This window comes from Ammospiza nelsoni, chromosome 32 (genome assembly GCF_027579445.1).
Source record: "Ammospiza nelsoni isolate bAmmNel1 chromosome 32, bAmmNel1.pri, whole genome shotgun sequence".
In the NCBI taxonomy this organism is placed as follows: Eukaryota; Metazoa; Chordata; class Aves; order Passeriformes; family Passerellidae; genus Ammospiza; species Ammospiza nelsoni.
In genome coordinates, this window is record NC_080664.1 from 2,181,223 (window position 1) to 2,202,422 (window position 21,200).

General features: G+C 51.0%; 2 protein-coding genes across 2 annotated transcripts; both read right to left on the reverse strand.

Moving 5' to 3' along the window:
- Positions 1 to 328: 328 nt before the first annotated feature.
- LOC132085694 (keratin, type II cytoskeletal 5-like) lies at positions 329 to 5,733 on the reverse strand. The gene is given in 9 exon segments (XM_059491131.1): positions 329 to 813; positions 1,224 to 1,258; positions 1,371 to 1,591; positions 1,892 to 2,017; positions 2,139 to 2,303; positions 2,410 to 2,505; positions 3,042 to 3,102; positions 3,869 to 4,089; positions 4,912 to 5,733. Coding segments are annotated over 9 exon segments (2,232 nt in total).
- Positions 5,734 to 9,727: 3,994 nt separating this feature from the next.
- LOC132085695 (keratin, type II cytoskeletal 4-like) lies at positions 9,728 to 16,915 on the reverse strand. Its single transcript, XM_059491132.1, has 9 exons — positions 16,370 to 16,915; positions 15,055 to 15,269; positions 13,942 to 14,002; positions 13,574 to 13,669; positions 12,660 to 12,824; positions 12,056 to 12,181; positions 11,284 to 11,504; positions 10,907 to 10,935; positions 9,728 to 10,792 (listed from the first exon to the last, which is right to left on the reverse strand). The coding sequence occupies exons 1-9, from the start codon at positions 16,913 to 16,915 to the stop codon at positions 10,380 to 10,382; spliced, it is 1,872 nt and encodes a 623-aa protein (XP_059347115.1). The 3' UTR covers positions 9,728 to 10,379.
- Between the last annotated feature and the right edge of the window lie 4,285 nt (positions 16,916 to 21,200).

Consider the following 21,200-nt stretch of genomic DNA (forward strand, 5'->3'; position numbering starts at 1 on the left):
TTCTGGGAGGAAGAAGCCAGAACTGAGCTAAAACTTTCCCTGCTGTTTGGTCTGTTTCAGCTGATGGCTGTGGGTGGCCACAATCACAAGTTTTTTGGCCTTATTAAACCAATTCCCCATTCAGAACAATCACTTAGGCCCATGTTTTCCTTTAACTCCTGTTCCAGGGACTTGGAGAGCTCTGATTTCTGTGTGTTCCACTGCTTTTCTTGACCCAAGATCCAAATGCGTGAGAGCTACAGAGCAGGAGCAGGGCAGGGGCAGCTGGAAGGGTGGAGGTGGGGGAGAACGGTGGTCAGGAGGAACAGAGGAGGGTCTGGGCTTGGCTTTACTCAGGCTCTGTGGCATTCTTCAGGCTCTGGCTTTTTATGCTCTTTTTGCTGGAGGAGGTTTTGGAGACAATTTTCACACCTGGGTTGGTGCCTTTTGCACTTCCAGAGCTGAAATTCCCTCCGCTGGTGCTCAGGACGCTGCTGCCACCCCCGGCATGGCTGTAGCTGCCAGCAGTGCCCAGACCACTCCCTCCTCCAAATCCACCTCCAAGACCACCTCCAGCCCCAAGTCCGAGTCCTCCTCCACTTCCAAAACTGTAGCTTCCTCCTCCTCCTCCTCCACCACCAGCTCCAAGACCGAAACTGCTCCCGCCGCCTCCTCCAAGGCCAAAACCATTTCCAACACCTCCTCCGAGACCAAAGCTGCTTCCACCACCTCCTCCAAGGCCAAAACCACTTCCACTGCCTCCTCCACTCAGGCTCAGTCCACCAAATCCTCCTCCAGCTCCACCAGAAATGCCGGAGGTGGAGCTGATGACCGCTGCAAGGAGAAGCAATCAGAGGGTTGGACATCTGCTTGGCAGCCATGGAATCATGGGATGGGCTGGGCCAGAAGGGGCCATAAAAGTCATCCCATCCCTGCCCCTGCCATGTGCAGGGACTCCTTCCATTATCCCAGGTTGCTCCCCCACGCCCCTCCAACCTGGCCTTGTACACTTCCAGGGAAGGGGCAGCTACAGCTTCTCTGGGAAGTCACCCAGTTCCAGGAAGCACCACCATCAGGACCTTGACCCACAAGACTTGAACCCAACTTCCATCCCCTGCACAAGCCCATAATGACAGGGGAGGGCTCCAAAAGTCTTATGTGGGGCAAAATTTCCCTTTCCCCACGGTTTCTCCCAGGCCTTGCTCCCAAAGCCAGACTTTGGGATCCAGAACTGTGATACTTACAGTAGCTGATGGGGTTCAGTCCCTCCCCACTGAGCCTGTTGGGGGATTAGAGAAGATTAGAGCAAAATTATGGATACAGGCAGAGAAACCAATCTCTGATGGGAAAAGTGACAGTCACTATTATCCCCACAAGGATTTTGCTCCCACCTGCTCTCCTCGCCCTCCAGCAGCTTCCTGTAGGTCGCTATCTCAATGTCCAGGGCCAGCTTGACGTTCATGAGCTCCTGGTACTCCCGGAGCTGCCGGGCCATGTCAGCCTTGGCTTTCTGCAGGGCGTCTTCCAGGTCAATCATCTTTGCCTTGGCGTCCTTGAGGGCCATCTCCCCACGCTCCTCTGAGTCTCCAATGGCCGTCTGCAGGGTGGCACACTGCAAGGGATGGGGGGCCTTGGAAAGCTGCTCTTGGCTTTGGGTGAGAGTCACCCAAGGAAGAAATCCATTCTGGCTGTGATGTTCTTGGAAAATGTTCCAGCTGAGCTAACATGGCTGGAGTTGAAATGCCAGGCTGGCAAGAACAACTCAATAGTTAAATTTTACAGAGTGAAGCCCTTCTCAGGCAGGAATTAAACACCTTTAACGAGCCTGGAAAAGTCCCTGATCAGCAAACCTGAGTTGTGGTGTTGAAGGACAACAGAATGGGGCTCTGTTGGCTCCTTTTGCCATTCCTACCTGGTTCCTCGTGTTCTCTATCTCAGAGCGGATCCTCTGGATGAGCCGGTTGAGCTCTGAGATTTCACCCTTCGTGTTGCGCAGGTCATCACCGTGTTTCCCAGCCGTGGCCTGCAGCTCCTCAAACTGAGGTGAGAAGGAAGATGTAACCTGAACCATCTGAGGAGTCTGGCTGGAGGAGACAAGGCTCAAACAGCCCGTCTTAGGGGCAGCAGGGATTTCGTGTGGCAATGATGGGTCAGCTCACCTTGGTTTGGTACCAAGCCTCGGCCTCGGCGCGGCTGCGGTTGGCGATGTCCTCGTACTGAGCTTTGACTTCGGCAATGATGCTGCTCAGGTCCAGGTCCCGGTTGTTGTCCATGGACAGGATGACAGCAGTGTCGGACACTTGGGCGCTGAGCTGGGCCAGCTCCTGTGGGAAGCACGTGGGAGCTGCACTTACCTCTCCCAACCCTCAGAGTGGTGGCATTCCGCAGCCAAGGACAACAGCATGGCAGGAATCGGGGATTTGTCTGTACCGCCTCGTAGAGGGCTCGAAGGAAGTTCAGTTCATCACTCAGGGCGTCCACCTTGGCCTCCAGCTCCACCTTGTTCATGTAAGCAGCATCCACATCCTGGAAAAGAGCAGCTGTGGGGACACCTGTGGCACCTGGATCCTCTTCTCAGCCAGGAAGAAATTCCTACCCACAGTCAAGAAACAGCCAAGCCTGGACACAAGGCTGCCCCTTTCCCTGCTGCCTGGTAGAGAAGCTGTGCTTGGCACATCCCACTGGAAGAGCACCAAGACGGCATCTCTTGCCCCAAAAAAGTGCTGTGTGTAATTTGGAAGTGGATAAGGAGGGAAGGCCTGGCTCTTTGGCCTTGGTACCTGGTATTCCCAGGCATGACCAACCCCCTTTGTCCCTACATGGTCTGTTTTGCACCTCTGTGTGTTGTGGGACCAGAGTGGGAGGAGATTTTGCTTCCTTCCTACATTTTTGCTTCCTTCCACTCCATTCCTTTCCCGCAATACTATGAACAAATGGTGAATTAAAACCCTTCTAAAGGATAAGGATGCAGCTCCATGAGATGTCCCATCCTTCAGGATATTCCCAGTTTGTGCAACGGTTGGGGCTGGCTCAGCATCTGCAGCACCTCCTGTCTCACCCACCTTCTTGAGCACCACAAATTCGTTCTCTGCTGCCGTGCGCCGGTTGATTTCCTCTTCATATCTACAGAGATAAGGGGAAAGAGGTGCTGGATCAGACCTTGAGAAGTAGAACTGGTGTCCAGGTAGGACTGCAAAGTGATCTGGACTGAGGGTGGCATCTCCAAATCAGCCTCCTGGGAACTGTCCAGCTCCAATGTGTGAGATTCCCCTTTCTCAGAAGGCTGAAAGGGTATTTTTTACTTTATGCAGATGTAGCAAGGAAGGTAAAGCTGGTTTAGAGGATTTTTATTTGCAAGAGCCATCCCAAGGTGCTGTGTCCTGGCTGAATCTCCATTTTTTGATGGGAAAAAGGTCGATGGATCCTTTTTGGTGCTGTTGAGGAAAATGGGTCCTGCAGGGAGAGATAGGGGGTATTGGAGGTGATTAGAGATGTTTTATGTTATGGGTTAGAGCACAAACTGGAGACACTTTTTCCCCTTTCCTAGAGAAATTTCCATTAATACTTCAGTCTGGATGTTTGACTTTCAGAAACTGAAATTTTTGACATGAGTCATAAAATCATGGAATTACAGAATCATAGAACCATAGAATCAGCTGAGTTGGAAGGGACCCATGAGGATCCTTGAGTCCAACTCCTGCCCCTGCACAGGACACCTCACCAACCCCACCCCATGCCTGAGAGCATTGTCCAAACCCTTCTGGAGCTCTGGTAGCCATGGGACTTTGACCATCCCCTGGGGAGCCTGTTCAGTGCCTGGCTACCCTCTGGGTGAAAACTCCTGCTGCTCAATGCTCAGCTAACCATTTACAGCCCATTTCACACTCACTTGTTTTTGAAGTCCTCCACGAGGTCCTGCATGTTCTTCAGCTCCCCGTCCATGCGTCCCCGCTCATTGAGCAGGTTGGCCAGCTGCCGCCGCAGGTTGTTGATGTAGGCCTCGAACAGCGGGTCCAGGTTGCTCTTGCCAGAATTGTTTTTTTGTCCCTGCTCCTGCAGAAGGGTCCATTTGGTCTCCAGCACCTTGTTCTGCTGCTCCAGGAAGCGAACCTGAGCGTTGGGAGGCAGAAGAGGCTTAGGCAGAAGATATCTGTGAGCTGATAGCCAATATTCAACACTGGCAGTGATGCATGGCAGGAGCCAAGGGAGTCCCGAACTAAGAGTTTCCAAACTGAGAATATCCTCTAGATTATCCAGGGCTATGTTAGCCCAACCTGTAGCTGAGAAAATCCACCCTTAGTGGACAGTTCTCTTCAGAGGCAATTTGGTTTAGGAAGTCAACAAGCAATGGTAAGAAAATTTGGGTTCAGGTCTTTCTTCATCAGACAGTGAAGTTCTTCTTTCACACCCTCTGGGGTTTCTTTCTTTGTAAGATACATATCTTTCTTAAAGCCAAGGTCTGAGTACTAATGCTAAAATTGCTTAATTGCCTTTCCTTTTGCTCACACTTACAACATATTTATCCAATTAAAAGCTGAGGAAGGACTTGAGTGGTTGAGTCAATTGAGTCAATACAAAAAGGATTTTATCTTGCAGGCAATAAACAACAAAGAGTGAGACAACTGCTGTGATTGCCCAGAGAGTGAGTGGTGTTGAGCCACTAGACCTGGACCCAAAAGTGACTTATGCCATTTCAACTAATCTGTGTTGTTTCTCAGGCACAAAACCTGGATCTAATCCCCTTACTACAATTTTCTTGTCTTATTTTCTGCCCTGTCAATGTTCAGAAGGACATTATTGTTTGAGAGACTTAACCAAGACATGTAGGGAGAAAATGTGTGAAAGACTGTAGATTTCTAAAGTCCTATTTTGGTGCCTACTAGATCGTCACTCCCCCTCTACCACAGATCCACAGCACCCAACAAGTCTCACCTTGTCAATGAAAGAAGCAAATTTGTTGTTGAGGGTCTTGATCTGCTCCTTCTCATCTTTCCGCACCTGTTGGATGTTTGGATCTATCTCCAGGTTCAGCGGTGCCAGGAGGCTCTGGTTTACAGTCACTTCTTGGATTGTACCCACTCCAGGTGGGCCCCCAGAAAACCCTGGGGGGTTCCTGCCACCTCCCAGCCCTGCAGGGAATCCTCCCAGCCCCCCCAGCCCACCAAAGCCAAACCCTCCACCACCTCCATGACCACCACCATAGCCAAGCCCACCAGCACCTCCACCAAAGCCAAGTCCACCACCTCCACCACCAAGCCCCAACCCAAGGCCACTACCAGCCCCACCACCACCAAACCCACCTCCTCCACCACCAAGCCCCAGGCCAAAGCCACCCCCACCTCCCAGGCCAGAGCCACCAGCAGCTCCACTTCCAAAAGCAGCTCGGAAGCTGCTTCCAACCCCGATGGAAATCCTCTTGCTACCACCAAGGTTGTAGAGGCTCCTGCTGCCAAAACCTCCACCACCGCCAAAACTGCCGCCACCACCTCCTCCAACGAGCTTCCCAAAGCCTCCTCCTCCTCCTCCTCCTCCCCGTGCCACAGACACAGAGCTAAAGCCAGCCCTGTTGCTGCTTGGAATTATGGCCGAGGCAGCGCTGTAGGATCGGCCTCCCCCTCCTGCCCTCATGCTGAGCGCCCGGTTCATCGCGGCGGCACAGAAGGGCCCCACACAGCCAGAGAGACTCTGCAGCTCTCTGAGGAGAGGGAGTCAGGGTGCCCCTTTTATCCCCCGGGGATCTGGGCTTGGCTGCATGGAAGTCCAGTGATCAATTTAGTGCCTTCATGGTTTTGACGTGCCAGGAGGCAGCTGTCTCCCTGAGACTTGTTAAACCCTGATTGCGCCCAAACACGCCTCCTGGGGCTGGATCTGCTCAGCTGGAAGAGTTATCTAACACCCAGATTTCTATCTCCTCACAGAGAAGGGTTATTGCATTTTGTATTATTTTGCTTAACCCTGGAGGTGTCCAAGGCCAGGTTGTGAGGGCTTGGAGCAACCTGGGTTAATGCAAGGTGTCCCTGCCTGTGGGAGGATGGAATGAGATGGTCTTTGAGATTCCTTCCAACCCAAACCATTCTGGGATTCCATGATTCTATAATTTCCTTACTGTGAAAAAAAAAAAATGTTATAAAGCCAGAAATAATGTCTTTGATTCACAATTCTGCTTAAAGGATGCAGCACATCAACACAGAGATCAGTGCAGAGTCCTCTGGACTAACTCAAGTGAAAGACAGTGAGAACAAAATGGTTAAATCTGAACAAAAATAATTCATGGGGTTTCTTCACCTGAAGGCAGAAGGCGGCTTGATGTTCATGAAACCTGACACCCCTTTTGGGGCTCTAATTTATCCAGTTTGCTGTTCCTACTCCCTGGGCAGGGACCATCTCTTTGGGATGAATTGACAAAGAGGTCCTGATCAAGTTTTCCTCTTTCTCCTTTCCAGATGTAAATACCACCTCGAATTTGGCCCATTTATATTCATTATTTAGCCTATGGCGGGCTTTCTAGGCAATTCCGTTGGACATTTGCATTTCCAGAGGACAACTCCATCCCATGCAGAGGCTGTGTTGTGATTTCTCCAGCTAGCTGATGATGTGATTGATGCATTTTCATCTTGACTAAAAACCATTTCAAAAAAAAAGAGGCAGATTTTCTGAAAATCTCTCTGCCCATCTCTGTGGAATGATGTCATTTTCCCACTTTAGGATGTAGTCAGTCCTGAGTTTCTGGCTCTCTCTAGCTCTGATTTCTTTTAAGGACCTTTGAACATTCCATCAAAAATGCTGCCAGAAGCAGATTTAACCAGCATGAAAAATACTCCCACAAATCCTCCTTATTTTACTTCCCGGAGTCCTTGGGAAAAAAGATACATTCAACAGGGTGTGGTGACATTTTCTGGTATCTCAGACTTTGTGGAACTGCAGTGTTGAGAGTATTTTATCCCTTGCATGTCAGAGCTCAGCTGTTCTTTGGCATGAGGCTGCCCTGGTGGCTTTACCTGAATTCTGCAGGACTGGAGCTTAAATATATTTTCAGGACAGGACTCTACTTGCCTTTCAAAACACATCCCTGTGCCCCAGAGCTATAAAACCATTAAGGAGCTAAAATCCCACTGGCATCTCTGGAAGAACACTTAAACAGGTGCTACTGAATACAGAAGACCAAATATCTGATTATCCCTGGAGAAATGCTGCTGGGCAGGCTGAAATAGAGAGCCGGGGCACTGAAAGAGAATTTCCCTTTGCAGTGAGAAATTATTTCAAGATGGTGCAGGTCAGCTTGTTTCTTTTTGGAAAATGTGGGTCTGAACCTGGAACGTCACTTGAAATTCATGAGCATCCATTGCCTCCGTGATTTGCATAAAATTCAAAGCCAGGGTGCGATGGGAAAATGAGATTTTGTCTTCATGGTTCCTTGACCCCAGTAAAGGCAGCTTGTCCTGAAGCTGAAGAACGGGTTCAGATCAGATGTTGGAGCTGAATGAATGTAATGGGATTAAAGGTGGGGCTGCCAAGAAGAAAGAAGGAATTGTCACTTCAGGCTCCCACACTCTTCTCCCCGCGGCTCGTTATCCACAGGGTATGTGAGAGATGCAAAGGCCACGTGAAAAATGCTCCTTTCCCTCCTGGGCTGCTTGGTGGTGTGGAGGAGCCAAGGGCTGGCGCTCCAAACCCAGAGGCAGATGTGGCATTTTCATGTCTGTTTGCATCAACTCTGCCAGGCGCTGGGCTCAAGCTGAAAGAGGGGAAGTCAAAGCTAAATATAGGGAAGAAATTTCTCCCTGTGAGGGTGGGGAGACCCTGCAGTGGATTCCCCAGAGAAGCTGTGGTTGCCCCATCCCTCAAAGGGTCCAAGGCCAGGCTGAATGGGGCTTGGAGCAACCTGGGATAGTGGAAGTTGTCCCTGGACATGGCAGGGGGTGGAAGAAGATGTTTTATAAGATCCTTCTAACCCAACCATTCCATGAATCTATAGTTTTGGACTCTATCAATTTACAAAAGGGTCCGTCCAGATTTACACTGTGCAGGATTTGACCTCCACCTACCCTGATCTACGTGAACATCTTCAAGCAGGCAGCAGCAAACATGGCTTTTGCAATAGCTGGAGTTGAGGACAGGGATGATTAAAGGTTTTTTCCCAGAAATGCAAGAGCTGCCAGACTGCTTTTGCCCCCTGGGGAGCTGGCTGGTGTTTGGTGTTCAGGTATTGCTTTGCAGGGAGATGATCAACATAAATTATGAGCTGCTGGGGCACTGGAAGCTTCTTGTTTTGGGTGTTTCTGCTTGGTATTTACATAGAAATGAGATGGAGCCTGAGTTGTGTTCACGGAGCAGAAAAGCTGAAGACAACATTTCCAAAAACATCTTCAGCAGGGTAAGTTTTGCTTTCTCACCAAGGGCTGACCCACTTGGCTTTCACCACCCCCCAGCCAACTGTGGCATTTATTAAAACAGAATTAGTGCTCTGCTCCCTGTTGATCACATCCAATATACCACGAGGGGAGCCAGAATGCCCCATGGTGGGAGAGCAGCAGAGGCCAGAGCTCATCCCACACTGGGTTCATCCCCGTCCCATGCACGAGGACAGAGTCTGGCATGGGGGCTGAGCTCATCCTCCAGCCCTGCAGAGGTCAAGGGGAAGAAGCTGTGAGTCAGCAGGGAGGTCTTGGAAGCAGGGTGGGACATGGGGGGATAAATTCCAGCCCCTGTTTCTTGGTGAGCCTTTCATGGGCACATGAACCTGCCCACGCCCTGTGCTGCCCCGGGCTGGACGCAGGGATTTCTCCAAGGGTGATGCAGAGCTGGCTCAGGGGCTATTGGCTCTGCCATGGGGAGCTGTGGGAAGGGAGGAGCTGCGGGGCTGGTTTGTTTTCCTGTGATTCCAGATGTCCATCCAGCTGGGCTGAGTTGCCACCATGGCAAGGTCCTCCCAGCCAAGTTATAGAGACCCATCAGGGATCCAGGGGAACTGGGAGCCCTGCAGAAGTCCAGGAGCATTGGGACAACAATCAAGCATCTGGTGGGACTTTTGGGGTGTCCTGTGCAGGGCCAGGACTGGGATTTGATGATCCTTGTGGGTCCCTTCCCAGCCAGGATATTCCATGATTCTATGAACCTCACAGAGAAAAAGGAGAGGATGATGTGATTTCTCCTAAATCCCAGTTTCCTAAAATTGTGAGAGAGGGTTTTCCCTCCCTGGAAGGGATGATGGAGGAGCATGTCTAGCCACATCTCCAGACCCTGCTCTTTGTGTGAGCTCACATATTTTAAGGAAGGTGGCAGTTGAGGAAGGACTGATGCTGCATTTTGGGAAACTGCACTTTGCTCTTACCTTCTTCTAAAATCAACCCACTCTTGTGAGAGGGTTTCACAGGTGTGGTATGGGATTATTTTCCTGCTCCTCCCTGAGCTGCTTCTCACTGATTTCCTTAAAGAAGGGCCTGGCTGCCTTTTTGTTCCATCTCCAGAGATCCCAGACACTGTGAGAGATCCCAAGCAAACTGCATACCCACAGTTGGTAAATAGCCTCCTTTCCAGACATCCGTGTGGCCACACTAATCAGTGGATGGAATAAAGGTATGCAAAGGTGCTTCAGGAAAAAGAGCAGACAAAACCTTCTTGAAGCTCCAAACTCCACCCATGTGGACACTCAGGTTTGAGGAAATTTCTATGATTTGCAATATGAGGGAGGGAAACAAAGCCCAGGCAGTGCAGCATGAATTATGCATGGAGTTTATTGAAGGTACAGCTGAAAGTCTGGAGTAAGCGAAGGGTAATAACTCTGTTCACTTACACATGAAAAGCTTTAACTCCGTCTATTGCACACAGGAAAAACAACACATGCATTTAACTACAGAAATATAAGGTGCTCATTGGGGTGTAATTAAAATCTGCTCTACCAAACACAGTGTAGCAACCTGGACCAATTTGCATAAGCATTCCCAACCCTCTTGTAAACAGGAAAAGTTGGATTTTCTGCTGTCATTAAAGAAGTAAATTACAGCCGCAGCTTTGTCTTGGACAATTAAATTGTGGCTTCTCTCTCTGAAGTTGGGATGACCAGATTTTTCATCCTTTTGCAATAGCTGCATTAAAAGTCTCTGCTGGAAAGGGGTCAAGCAGGGCAGGGTGACTGAAAAGCCAAGATGATGAGTGGAGACAGGGGTGGTCTCTGAAATTAAAATCTCACCTGGCTGGGGGGGGACAGGCGGGGCAGGGGGGAGTTTCCCCCAAGAAAGACATCAGGGAGAGGGTGGGTGTTATCAGGCTAAGGGTTCAGGCAGAGCGATGTCCTAGCACATGGTTGTGTGATCCCTGTGGCTGTCAGAGGGAGGGGGAATACTGTTTTATTGCAGAAATGCTGATTATTATAAAATCTGCCGTCTCGGGCCGGCCGCTCTCTACCGGCTCGTCCTGACGACGCGCACGGCTGTGCTGAACCTGTTCCCGCAGACCCCCGGTGCCCCGGGGATCAGCACGGCGCCGGGCCCGCACTGCTCCACGCCCGCGCACACCACGCTGCCCAGGTTGCCCAGGTTGCCCAGGTTGCCCAGGTTGCCCATCCCGGCGGCGCACTGCCCCCCGTCCACGCCGGTGAGCACCTCCCTCCCCACGCAGCTGACCGCGCTGCGGGCCCCGAATCCCGCCCCGACCTTGGGCACACAATCCACGCTGCGGGTGCTGAACCCGGCGTTGCCGAAGGACGAGACCATGCCCAGCCCCGCGCCGGCCCCTCCGCTCTTCACGGTGCATTTGCCTCCGATTCCAGACAGGGACCGGCACTCCCCGACCGTGCCCCCGCCGCTGACCACGGCTGCGGGAGAGAAACAAGCTCGGTCACGCCCGGAGCGGCCAAAACCCGGCTCAAAAGGAGCGCTGCGAACTTAAAAAGCTTGTAAGGAAATCAAGACGGGGCTCATTAACTCACCTACGCTCACAGGGTTGCCGGTGCATATCCTGTCAAGGAAAGAAACGTGTCAGACATGTATTTAGGGACATATTCCTCAAATTCACAAGCAAACAGAGCCCAGCTACTGCCTCCTTAGAAACCTGACGTCCTTCAGCTCGTTAGGGGCAGCCTGCTGAGAGATGCTTGCCCACCAAAGCACTGCAGGGTTGAGTCCCTAATTCCATGGTCTTACTAATATCCCATCCTCTTTTTGGATGGGAATGTGATCCCCTCTGCACCGAGTGGGAGGGAAAAGGGGTCCTGCTCCCCTCTGCAGCCCTGGGTGCAGCATTTGTTTCTCCTCCACCTGTCTTTTGCTGATCATCCTTACAAGGTGCATCCAGGGCTGCTCCTACCTGCTCTCTTCTCCCTCCAGCAGCGTCCTGTATGTGGCAATCTCAATGTCCAGGGCCAGCTTGACATTGAGCAGCTCCTGGTAGTCCCTGAGCAGACAGGCCATCTTGTCCTTGGCCTGCTGCAGGGCTGTCTGCAGGTCAACCAGCTTCTGCCGGGCATCCTTGAGGGCGCAGTCTCCTCGTTGCTCGGCATCACAGATTGCTGTCTGCAGGGCTGAGATCTGGGGACAGCCACAGGAGGACATCCCCACAAAGCTTCAGTCAAGTAAGGTAAAGCCCATCCAGTCCCATCTCCTGCCATGGGCAGGGACATCCTCCACTAGCCTGGGCTGCTCCAAACCACATCTAGCCTGGCCTTGGACACTTCCAGGCACAATTCCTCTGGGCAAGAGGGCAGCCAAGGATGATATTAAGGGGTATCTCCACAGTGTTGCTCATACATTCCTCAGCCAAGAAATGCCAGAGAGACAAGATTTAGGCTGGATTTGGGGTGGCCAAGCTATTTGGGATGAAGGGAATGGGATCTGTTGGCTACAGCCTGGTGGGAGCTCACAGCAAACACTTATTCTGGTACTGCCAAACCCATGAACTTCTTATTTGCAAAGTGAGAAATAAATCTGCTTTTTTGTGTGCATGAGCAGCAGATGAGAAGTTACAATAGACCTAATCTGGGGCAGGGGGTTCTCTGCAGCCCCACAGGGTGGGAGCTGGTAGGACAATGCCCTTTGATGGAGGAGCTGCACTCCCAGGTGGATCCATCCCTTGGTCCTACCTGTTTCTTCACATTGTCCGACTCACACTGCAGCTTCTGGATCATCCTGTTGAGCTCAGCAATCTCACTCTGGTTGTTCTTCAGGTCATCACAGAACTTGCCCCGGCTGCTGTGGAGTTCCTCCAGCTGTTGCACGGGAAGGGGATGATGTCAATGCACCCAAATCCCCCTTCCCAGGCCCCCCAACTCCCCGGAAAGTTGGAAATCTCTGAAGCTGCACCAGGGTCAGTGTTTCCTGGGCACCACCCAGACACGGCCTCAGCCCGGATAAGGTGAGGGTCTCAGGGGGTCCTGGACTTGCTGATCTTGGAGCTCTTTTCCAGCCTTAGGGTTCTATGGTTTTCCCTTTGGGAAGTAATGATGCTCCTCAGAGTGCATGAAGGGGACATCTCTAAACACTCTGATCTGCTCTGTGTGTACCAAAATGTCTCAAACCACACTTTTAAGGTTGGTTTGCGTTTGGGGTTTTTTTTGGTACAACTTTCTTAAGCAAACTGAAGCCACTACACAGCGTGAGGTGGTTAAAGCTGCATCATGGAGGATGGGAATGGTCTCAGGAATGGTCTCAGGAATGGTCTGTCAAAGAAATTTGTGGAATACTCACCCTGGTTTGGTAGAAAGCCTCCACCTCGGCCTTGCTCTTCTGAGCAATCTCCTCATAGCAGCACTCCACGCTTTTGATGATGCCCTCCATGTCCAGGTCCCGGCTGTTGTCCATTTGCACGATGACAGAGGTGTCACACAGCTGACAGTCAAGCTGAGCCCTCTCCTGCAGGACCAGAGCATCAGTTCCATTCCCTCACCCAGCCCCAGCCAGGCCAGCAGCAACCCCAGCAAGGGGGGTCTGGTTGGAGGAGGTTCTCCTCTGAACTCCCAGCATGGGGTTTTCCTCTTGGGCAACTTGTGTCCAGCAACACCTGGCAGCTGGGACCTGTTTTGGTGGCACAACAAGGGATGGCTGCATGCAGTTCCCTAAGGGAGGGTGGGGAGTTCTGGTGAAACAAGCCACTTCTGCATTCCTGGCTGTGCCAGTGCTTTCCTGGATTGGGAATCCTCACGTTCTTTGAGCCCCACTGACCCCTGCTGAGGGGGTTTAGCTCAAAAAGGTGTCCATGCAAAGTGTCCCCTGTGTGTTTTGTTTAAAATTGTGGAATTTTAAACAGAAGTGTTATTTTCATGAAAATATTTTGACATTTTGACTACTGTAAAAAAAAAAAAAAAAGGCTAGAAACATTTGGCCAGCCCAGGGATGGTTTGGATTAGAATTTGAGAGGTTTTCAAGCAAAAGATCCCTCCCCTTGTCAGCAGCAATGTAGCAACCAAGACTAAATAATGCCTTCCCAAAGTAGGTGTGATAGCGTTGTTGTCAAATACATCAAAAAGAAAACGAGTTTCGGGCTGCAATTCTGGGATTTTCAGAAAAGACACTTTCCCTTGCACTCTTGGTGTAGGACTCAGGTGGGGAGGGCAGGAGATGATGCCTCAGCCCAGGGAGCAGATTGGGCCAGGAGCTCTTACCTCGGCATAGATGCACTTCAGGAACTCAAGCTGCTGTCTCAGGAGGCCCACCCTCACCTCCAGCTCCTCCTTGGTCAGGTAGAGACAATCCACATCCTGGAGAGATACCAGAATTTGGTGAAAAGAGGTGAAGGAAAGACTGTGGCAAATCCCAGGTTTTCTTTAGATTAGGAGAAAACTCCACCATTTCCAGCCCTTAGCACTATGTGGGTTTGGGCTTCACGTGCTGAATAACTCAGGGAGGCCCTCCAGATTCCTTGGGTTGCCTCAATTTTGGGGCATCACGCTGTGCCATGGTGTCAGGACTCCCCACTTCTCCCACTGACCCCAACCCAGGGTTTGCCCACCCTTATCTGGCCCTGGCTCACCTTCTTGAGCACCACGAACTCGTTCTCTGCCGCCGTGCGCTTGTTGATCTCATCTTCATACCTGCAGGAAAGCAGAGCAGGGGGGTGCTGAGCCCTGGGGGTCCCATCTCCATCACCCAACCATCCACTGCAGACTGTGGGGAAATGAGATTTCACTTTGCACCTCGTTTTTAATCTTTTTTTTTTTTTTTTTTTTTTTTTTTTTTTTTTTTTTTTTTTTGCTTCATTGCTGTTTTTTACCCCCTCACTGGGTTTTACTCAGCAGTTTTAGCCATGCCAGTGCTTTGGGGGCTGGAGTCAGAGAAAATCCAGCCAAACCACCAGAAATGCAAAGCTGGAGGCTTGGGTTGCTGCTTCCAGCCCTTCTGCTTTGTGAGATGTTTTTCCAGAGCATCCAGGACTGTGCTCAGAGTGTCTATGGAGAGACTGGCCAAAATGCTCCAGGGGAAGTTCAGGAGCTTGAGCAAACTGTGAAACTCCAGGGTGCAGTGGGGAGCAAAGTCAGGGCATAATGAGTCAGTAATTGGGACCTGCAAGAACTTTCACAAGATGCTGATTCTGTGAGTTGGACCTGCTCAGTAGTGGCTCAGCAAGAAAAAACACCTCAGATGGTGAACTCTGGGGAAAGTTGATCCAGTGACCTTGTTTGTGGCTTAGCAGAGCACATGGGGAGATATTAAGGAGCATCTACAGCTTAGATTAAAAAAAAAAAAAAATTCCCACATTCCCTCTGGGAAGAGAGAATGAATCCCAGCATGATGTGGGTAAAAGAGTGGGGTGGAGAAAATTGGCTGAGGGTTTTGTTTGTTTTGTGGGAATGGATGGCACTGGGGAAAACACAGGAACAGGTGGTGGGGGAGATTTGATATGGCAAACCACATGGGTTTGCAGGAAGCAGAGAAAGAGTGGTTTCCAATCCTGCTCCCTAAGGAAACTGGGCTTCAAAACATCTCCCAGTCCATCTCCAACGCAGGAAATTCACCCACTACTGCAGTGCCTTGCCCTGTGCCCCAGTTTGTTGATCCATCCAGTGCAATTTCCTTAGATTCACACTCAGGGACACCACCCAGGCCAGCAACATCCTCCTCTGCAGCTTCCCTGTGTGTGACTTACTTGCACTTGAACTCCTGCACCAGGTCCCGCAGGCACCGCTCCTCATTCTCCAACCGCTCTCGCTCCCCCATCACACACTCCAGCTGCTTCCTCAGGTTGCAGATGAAGTTTTCAAACACAGGCTCCAAGTTTCTCCGGGATGCTGGGAGCACATACTGCTGCAGCAGCTCCCACTTGGTGGTCAGCACCTTGTTCTGCTGCTCCAGCAGCCGCACCTGGGCAGGGAAGAGATGGGAGGGTCAGGCTCTCCTGTCCCAGGGTTTCTGTACTTCCCAAGGGGAAAAGTGAAAATCAAATCAGAATTGCAAATGGTCAGGTGCTGCTGTCTCAGGGGGTTGAGTGGCACCAGCATCTTCTCTGAGTTAAATTGGTCCCACCCAGGACTCGAATCTCAGGCTGAGCAACATCAGTGCCTTCATTCTGTGTGGGGGCCAAGCCTGGGTTCAGCCAACGCTTGCTCAGCCAGACACCTCCACTCCTGCCCCAGAACTGGATCCTTGGCCCAGGGCAGTAACAAGTCTTTCTCAGCACTAAAAGCTCCATCCAGGACCTCATTTGGATGTATCTGATTTAAACTCCAATCGTGGATACTTATCATGCCTTTACACTTCTAGATTAAAGGGCTCTCTAGGAGTTTGATGGGTCATGAATAAGTCATTTTACAAATGGGAAGAAGCAGGAGTTGCTGCTCCTGAGTGGGTTCAGTTTTTCCGGTTGCAGAACAACTCTCCAGGAAAATCAAGATCAGATCAGACACAGCAGATTTTCTTTGCTGTTTGAAAAATTCTTTCCCATAACAGCTCTCTAAACAGCCATGAAAACTCTTACATGTAGCCAAGAAAACAATGATAAATTACATCTTTTTAGGAAATCACCAAATAATTTTGTTCATAGAGTGGAGGGACAAAGAAATTAAAATAGTTCCTCCCATTTTAACTAAATTCATCCTTCCACATCACCTTCATGAAACACAAATTATTTTAAGAATGCAGAAGTCCTTTGGAGTTTATAGACTTGTGAGAACAACATCAGATTATACACTTGAAATAAAATTTCCTATCCTTCAGAGCTTCATCTCATCACTCACAGGTTTGGATTTACTATATCCCTGGAGCTGGTCCTGACCCCTTTAGCAGGTTAGTGACCATCCAAAGGTACAACACTAGTGGTGTTGTCTTGGTGAAAGGCTAAAATCCAGAGGGTGCCCAGGCCAGGACCACCATGGCTCATAAGAAAGGTTAAATACCAGGGCACCAGGAGAAATAGCTCCCCATGTTGTCTCTGGGGACACAGGGTGGGGAAAGCGGGGTCTCACCTTGTCAATGAAACAGGCAAACTGGTTGTTGAGGTTCTTGATCTGCTCCTTCTCGTGGGTCCGCACTTGGCACTCCTCGGGGTCCACGCCCACGCACAGGGGCTTGAGGAGCTCCGGGTGGATGCTGACGCCGCGAATGCCCTCGGACCTCCCTCCGCCGAGGCCGATGCCGATGCCGCCGCCGTAGCTCCCCATGGCCACGCCATCCCCCAGGCCTCTGTAGCTGCCCAGGCCCCCGAAGCTCGCACAGTTCCCAAAGCCCACGACGGTGCCGAAGCGGCCCCCGCCGTACGCGACGCCGCAGCGCCCGACGCCAGCCCCGCCGTAGACGCCGCTGCGGCAGCTGCCACCGAAGGAAATCCTCTGGCCTCGGCCCAGGTCACAGACGCTGCGGCTGCTGAAGCCACCGATCCCACACCTCCGTCCCACGGGCTGGCAGACGGAGGCCGAGCTGCTGTTGGCCCTGCCCAGGCCGCAGACGGCGGAGGCCGAGGAAAAGCCTCGTCTTCCCAGGATGGAGCCGGAGGTGTAGCACTGTCGGCTCATGGTGGCTGGGGTGGGTGGGCAGTGACGGCGACGCGGAGGAGCAAGAGAGGAGCAGGGCCTGGAAGAAGGAGATCTCCTTTAGCTCCTCTGAGGCAGAGCCCTTCTCCTTATATACATTTCAGGAGGTGCCTCAGATGCAAAAATTTAATTTATCCACTGGGTTTGGTCTGCCTGGCAGCAAGGAATGGCTTCCAACATTTTAAACCCACAGCAAACACTTCTATCTCATATGAAATAATGTGGAAATTAAAATAAACTGCTTTGCTTGCAAGCTTCTGTTTCAGGACTTATATTTTACTTAATTAATCTGCTTCCTTATTGTGTAATTATAGTTTAGCAAAATAATTCAAGGGGGTTTTATTCATGGCTTGTTTACGGTTTGGTTTCACCACAGCGTTTAATTACATTTCAGGACCTCCTGCAGAATGTCGTGGAGATGCCGCCCCTTTCACGGTCCACGGCCAGCTCCGGGCGGGCTCTTGAGCAATGACCGCTGCTGACAGGGACAGGGAAGGCGGATCCAGCCCGGCTCAGCACTGACGTTGTTGGGAGCGCTCTCGTAAGCATTTATTCCTTCCTCTTGTGGGGATGGCTGTGGCTCTGGGAGGGAATTCGGGTGCTGACCGTCAGGATGGGGCTGGTGGCTTCCATACGGATGGAGCAGGAGCCGCGTGAGGTGGTGCCGAGGATGAGTTTGGTCATGGGGAGGATGCTCTGGGAGACTGGGGGTTCACAGAATCGTGGAGTTATGGAATGATTTGGCTCGGGAGGGACCTTAAACCTCATTTCGTTCCACCCTCTGCCCTGAGTAGGGACGCCTTCCACTGCCCCAGCTTGTTCCAAGCCTCATCCAGCTTGGCCTTGGTCGCTTCCAGGGAAGGGGCAGCCACAGCTTCTCTGGACAGCCTTTGCCGCAGCCCAATGGGGCTTCCACTGCCCCTTAGCATACCTGAAATTGAAGATAAGGCATTTCTGGGAAATGAGAGTGATTTATTACTGAGTTATGTGCCCAGGGAAAGTGCTGAATTTCAAACATGGGACTGGGGCACGCAGCAGATTCACTGGAACAGGAGAAGTAACAAAGAAGGGAAGTGTTACAAGCGGGTTGAGAAATGTCAGGTGGAGTGAAGGTTTTGCCTGGTCATCCTTTGACGCACCTTTTTGACTTTAAATCCATCCAGTAGTATCTGGTAATGAGAAGGCATCGTCCCATCTTAATTAAAATTCTTAAAAAGATTTTTGAATTTGCTTGGAAACAAAGTTCCTTTTTTGCCTTAAAAAGGGGGCGTAATAACAGAAACAAGAGGAATTGCAGAGCTTGCCCTGAGAAATCTTGGCATCTTTGCTGGGGCAAAATTAACTGGTTCTGAGAGGATTCGGTGCTATTGTCAATATGAAATGCACAGGAAGTCAGGAAGAAGAATCAGGATATTTAGAATATTTTTGGAGTATTTCCTGGAAGGATCTTCCCTTTTTTTTTTTTTTTTAACAGATCTCATAATGGGTTGAAATGAAAAAATTACTATATTTAATTATAATCATGTAGTGGTTCTGTTATAGCTATGTTGGTCTGAGTATACACAGATGCACATCTTGCAATGAGATGTACTTTCATAGAGTCGTGGAATCATGGGATGGTTTGGGTTGGAAGGGACCATAAAACTGATCTCATTCCAACTCCCTGTTGTGGCCAGAAACACCCTTCACTATCCCAGACTACTCTCATTCACAGAGAACTGGAGAAATCAAATGAGCTTTTGGGCACCACATCCTTCATGTCCCTTCAAGGTAACCCAGGCACTGGGACCTCTTGCATGCCAGTGAAAAGAGAATAAATATTTTGGAGATGAGTTTTATTTTGAGCCAAAGCATTGGTGCAATACCTGGAGAAGACTCTGGGTGTGTGAAGCCAAACATGGAGCACTGCCTGGGGACAGGGCGTTCACGGGTAGGACAAAGCATCACCAAGCCCTTAGGGAGTCCAGACATGACCTTCATGAACTTTTTTAGGCTGCCACAACCACGAGCAAGCTGAAAAGAGAGAGAAGCCAGGCTCCAGTCCTGCTTTCCATGTGGCTCAGCCCTGCACAGCTGCAGGATCTGGAGCAGCTGCTGCTCCGAGCTCTGCTGCCCAGCAGAACCGCAGAGAGACTGCATCTGCTCCTCATGGCCAGAAAGACGTGGCCCTTTTCCCTTGAGGACAACAACTTTCCAGTTTTTCCAGCTGTGAGAAATCTGCATCTGGCTGGGGTCAGGTCCCAGTTATCCCCCATGTCTCTGCTCAGCCACCGTGGAGTGCCTTGTTCCACATGAGTGACACACATTTCAGGACTCTAGACCCTCCAAACCCCTGGTTTTGTTGGAAAACAGGGAAAACGCTGCTCATGGGACAATCACCCTCCACCAGCTGCAAGCCCTGAGATCCCTTCTTGTGTATGAAGAGTTGTTGGGCTGTTCCTCCACAAAAAACCTGATCTTCAACCTCTGGCTCCTGCTCCTGTCCCTAAGAAGTGGCTTTTCCAGGTGCCCAGCCTTGCACATCAGAGGAAGTCAGTCCAGGGCAGCACCTGTGGTTTGCAGCTGCTGAGCTTTCACAAAGCCGGTTCAGAGTCAGTTCCACCAACTTCAAAGCAGGAAGGACTCCGATGGGATTTGGGCTTCCCAAGAGAAGGTTTGCAATGGTTTTCATGCACGGGTCATCTTCCTTGAGACCTTTTCATGTGTCCTCACTTTGTCCTGGCTGGTTGTGGGTGAGATGGTGTTGGACCCAACCTTCCAAGGAGGACATGAAACTGCTTCTCTCAGGGATTCGTCTTGGATTTAAACCTACAGCTTCCATCCAGGTTTACAGGGGAAACCCCTGAGCTGCTTGGCCCTAAACATTCCTTGAGCTGTGGTGGCTTTCATGAGACTTTAGAACCTTTGAGATTTACATGTGCCCAGATAAATTCATTCTGCTTAAGCACCTACTAAACTGGGACCTGCTAAGCTACCCCTGCAGACAGGGAGAGCCTGGGGACATTTCCAACCTATTGTTGGGATTTTGGATGAAAAAAACATCCAACAGCCTCCCGAGTCTGCTTTGTCCCAGTGAGAAAAGCTCTTTTTAAGATCCTCTCATTGAAAAACAGGGCTGTCAGGGCTGGTGCTGGTGGTGTGCTCCCTCCCGCCCTGCAGGCTCAGCAGTTTTTGTGGCTCCCTGCAGAAGGGACACAAAGTCACCATTAAAAGGGTTAATGAGGCTCCCAGGACACCTCCCACTGGTTTTGCTGGTCCTGCTCTCCAAATCTGGCTGTTCCATCTCGTAAGTGCAGCTTGATTCGGTTCCCACATCAAAGCAGACAGGGATTAGTGGGGACAGGGGTAGAGATGATGGTCTGAAACTGGGAACCAGTAACCTTGCTCCACAGCCGCTCCTCACCCTCAGCCTGGGTCATCCCCGTCCATTTATGCTGCTTTGGGCAAAGAGATGGAAAAGAATTCCTGAGGTTCCTTCCAGGCTGTTCTGTGACTCCTGCCCATATGCACCGCTTGCATTTGAGGTGTTTCCAGGCACAGCCTTACCAGAACTTCACCCTTCCCTCTGCTGGACTGTGGGTGACCCCTGTGGTGCCATCACCAGTGTTGGGGTGTTGTGACAGTCTGCTCAGAGAGCAAACTGAGGGAATAGGATGCACCTGCCCTCCTGGCAGCCCGGAGGGACTCCAGCTCCTGGTGGCACCAGGCCCAGCCTAGCCTGGCCAGGGAGGAGGATTGTCCTGCTTTGCTCTGGGCTGAGGCAGCCTCACCTCCATTTGGGGGGCAGATTTGGGTGCCACAATATAAGGACGACCTAAAGATGTTGGAGAGGGTCAAAAGGAGGGACATGGGGATGGGGAAGGGTCTGGAGGGGCCACATGAAGTCAGCCTGGAGGAGGCTGAAGGAAGACTCGTCAGGGGCTGCATCTTCATCTCAAGGGGCAACTCTAATCTCTGCTCTCTGTGAGCAGGGACAGGACCCAGGGAACAGCTGGAGCTGTGTCAGGAGGGTCAGGCTGGATGCTGGGAAAAGGTTCTGCCTGCAGAGGGTGGTCAGGCACTGAGCAAGTTCCCTAGGAAATGGTCATGGGCACAAGTCTGCCAGAGCTCCAGGAGCCTTTGGACAGTGCTCTCAGGCACACGATTTTTGGGATTTTTGGCATGTCTTGTACAGGGTCAGGGGCTGGACTGATGATTTGGGTGTGTCCTTTCCAACTCAGGATATTCCATGGTTCTATAAAATGTCCCCACGAAGATGGTGTCTCAC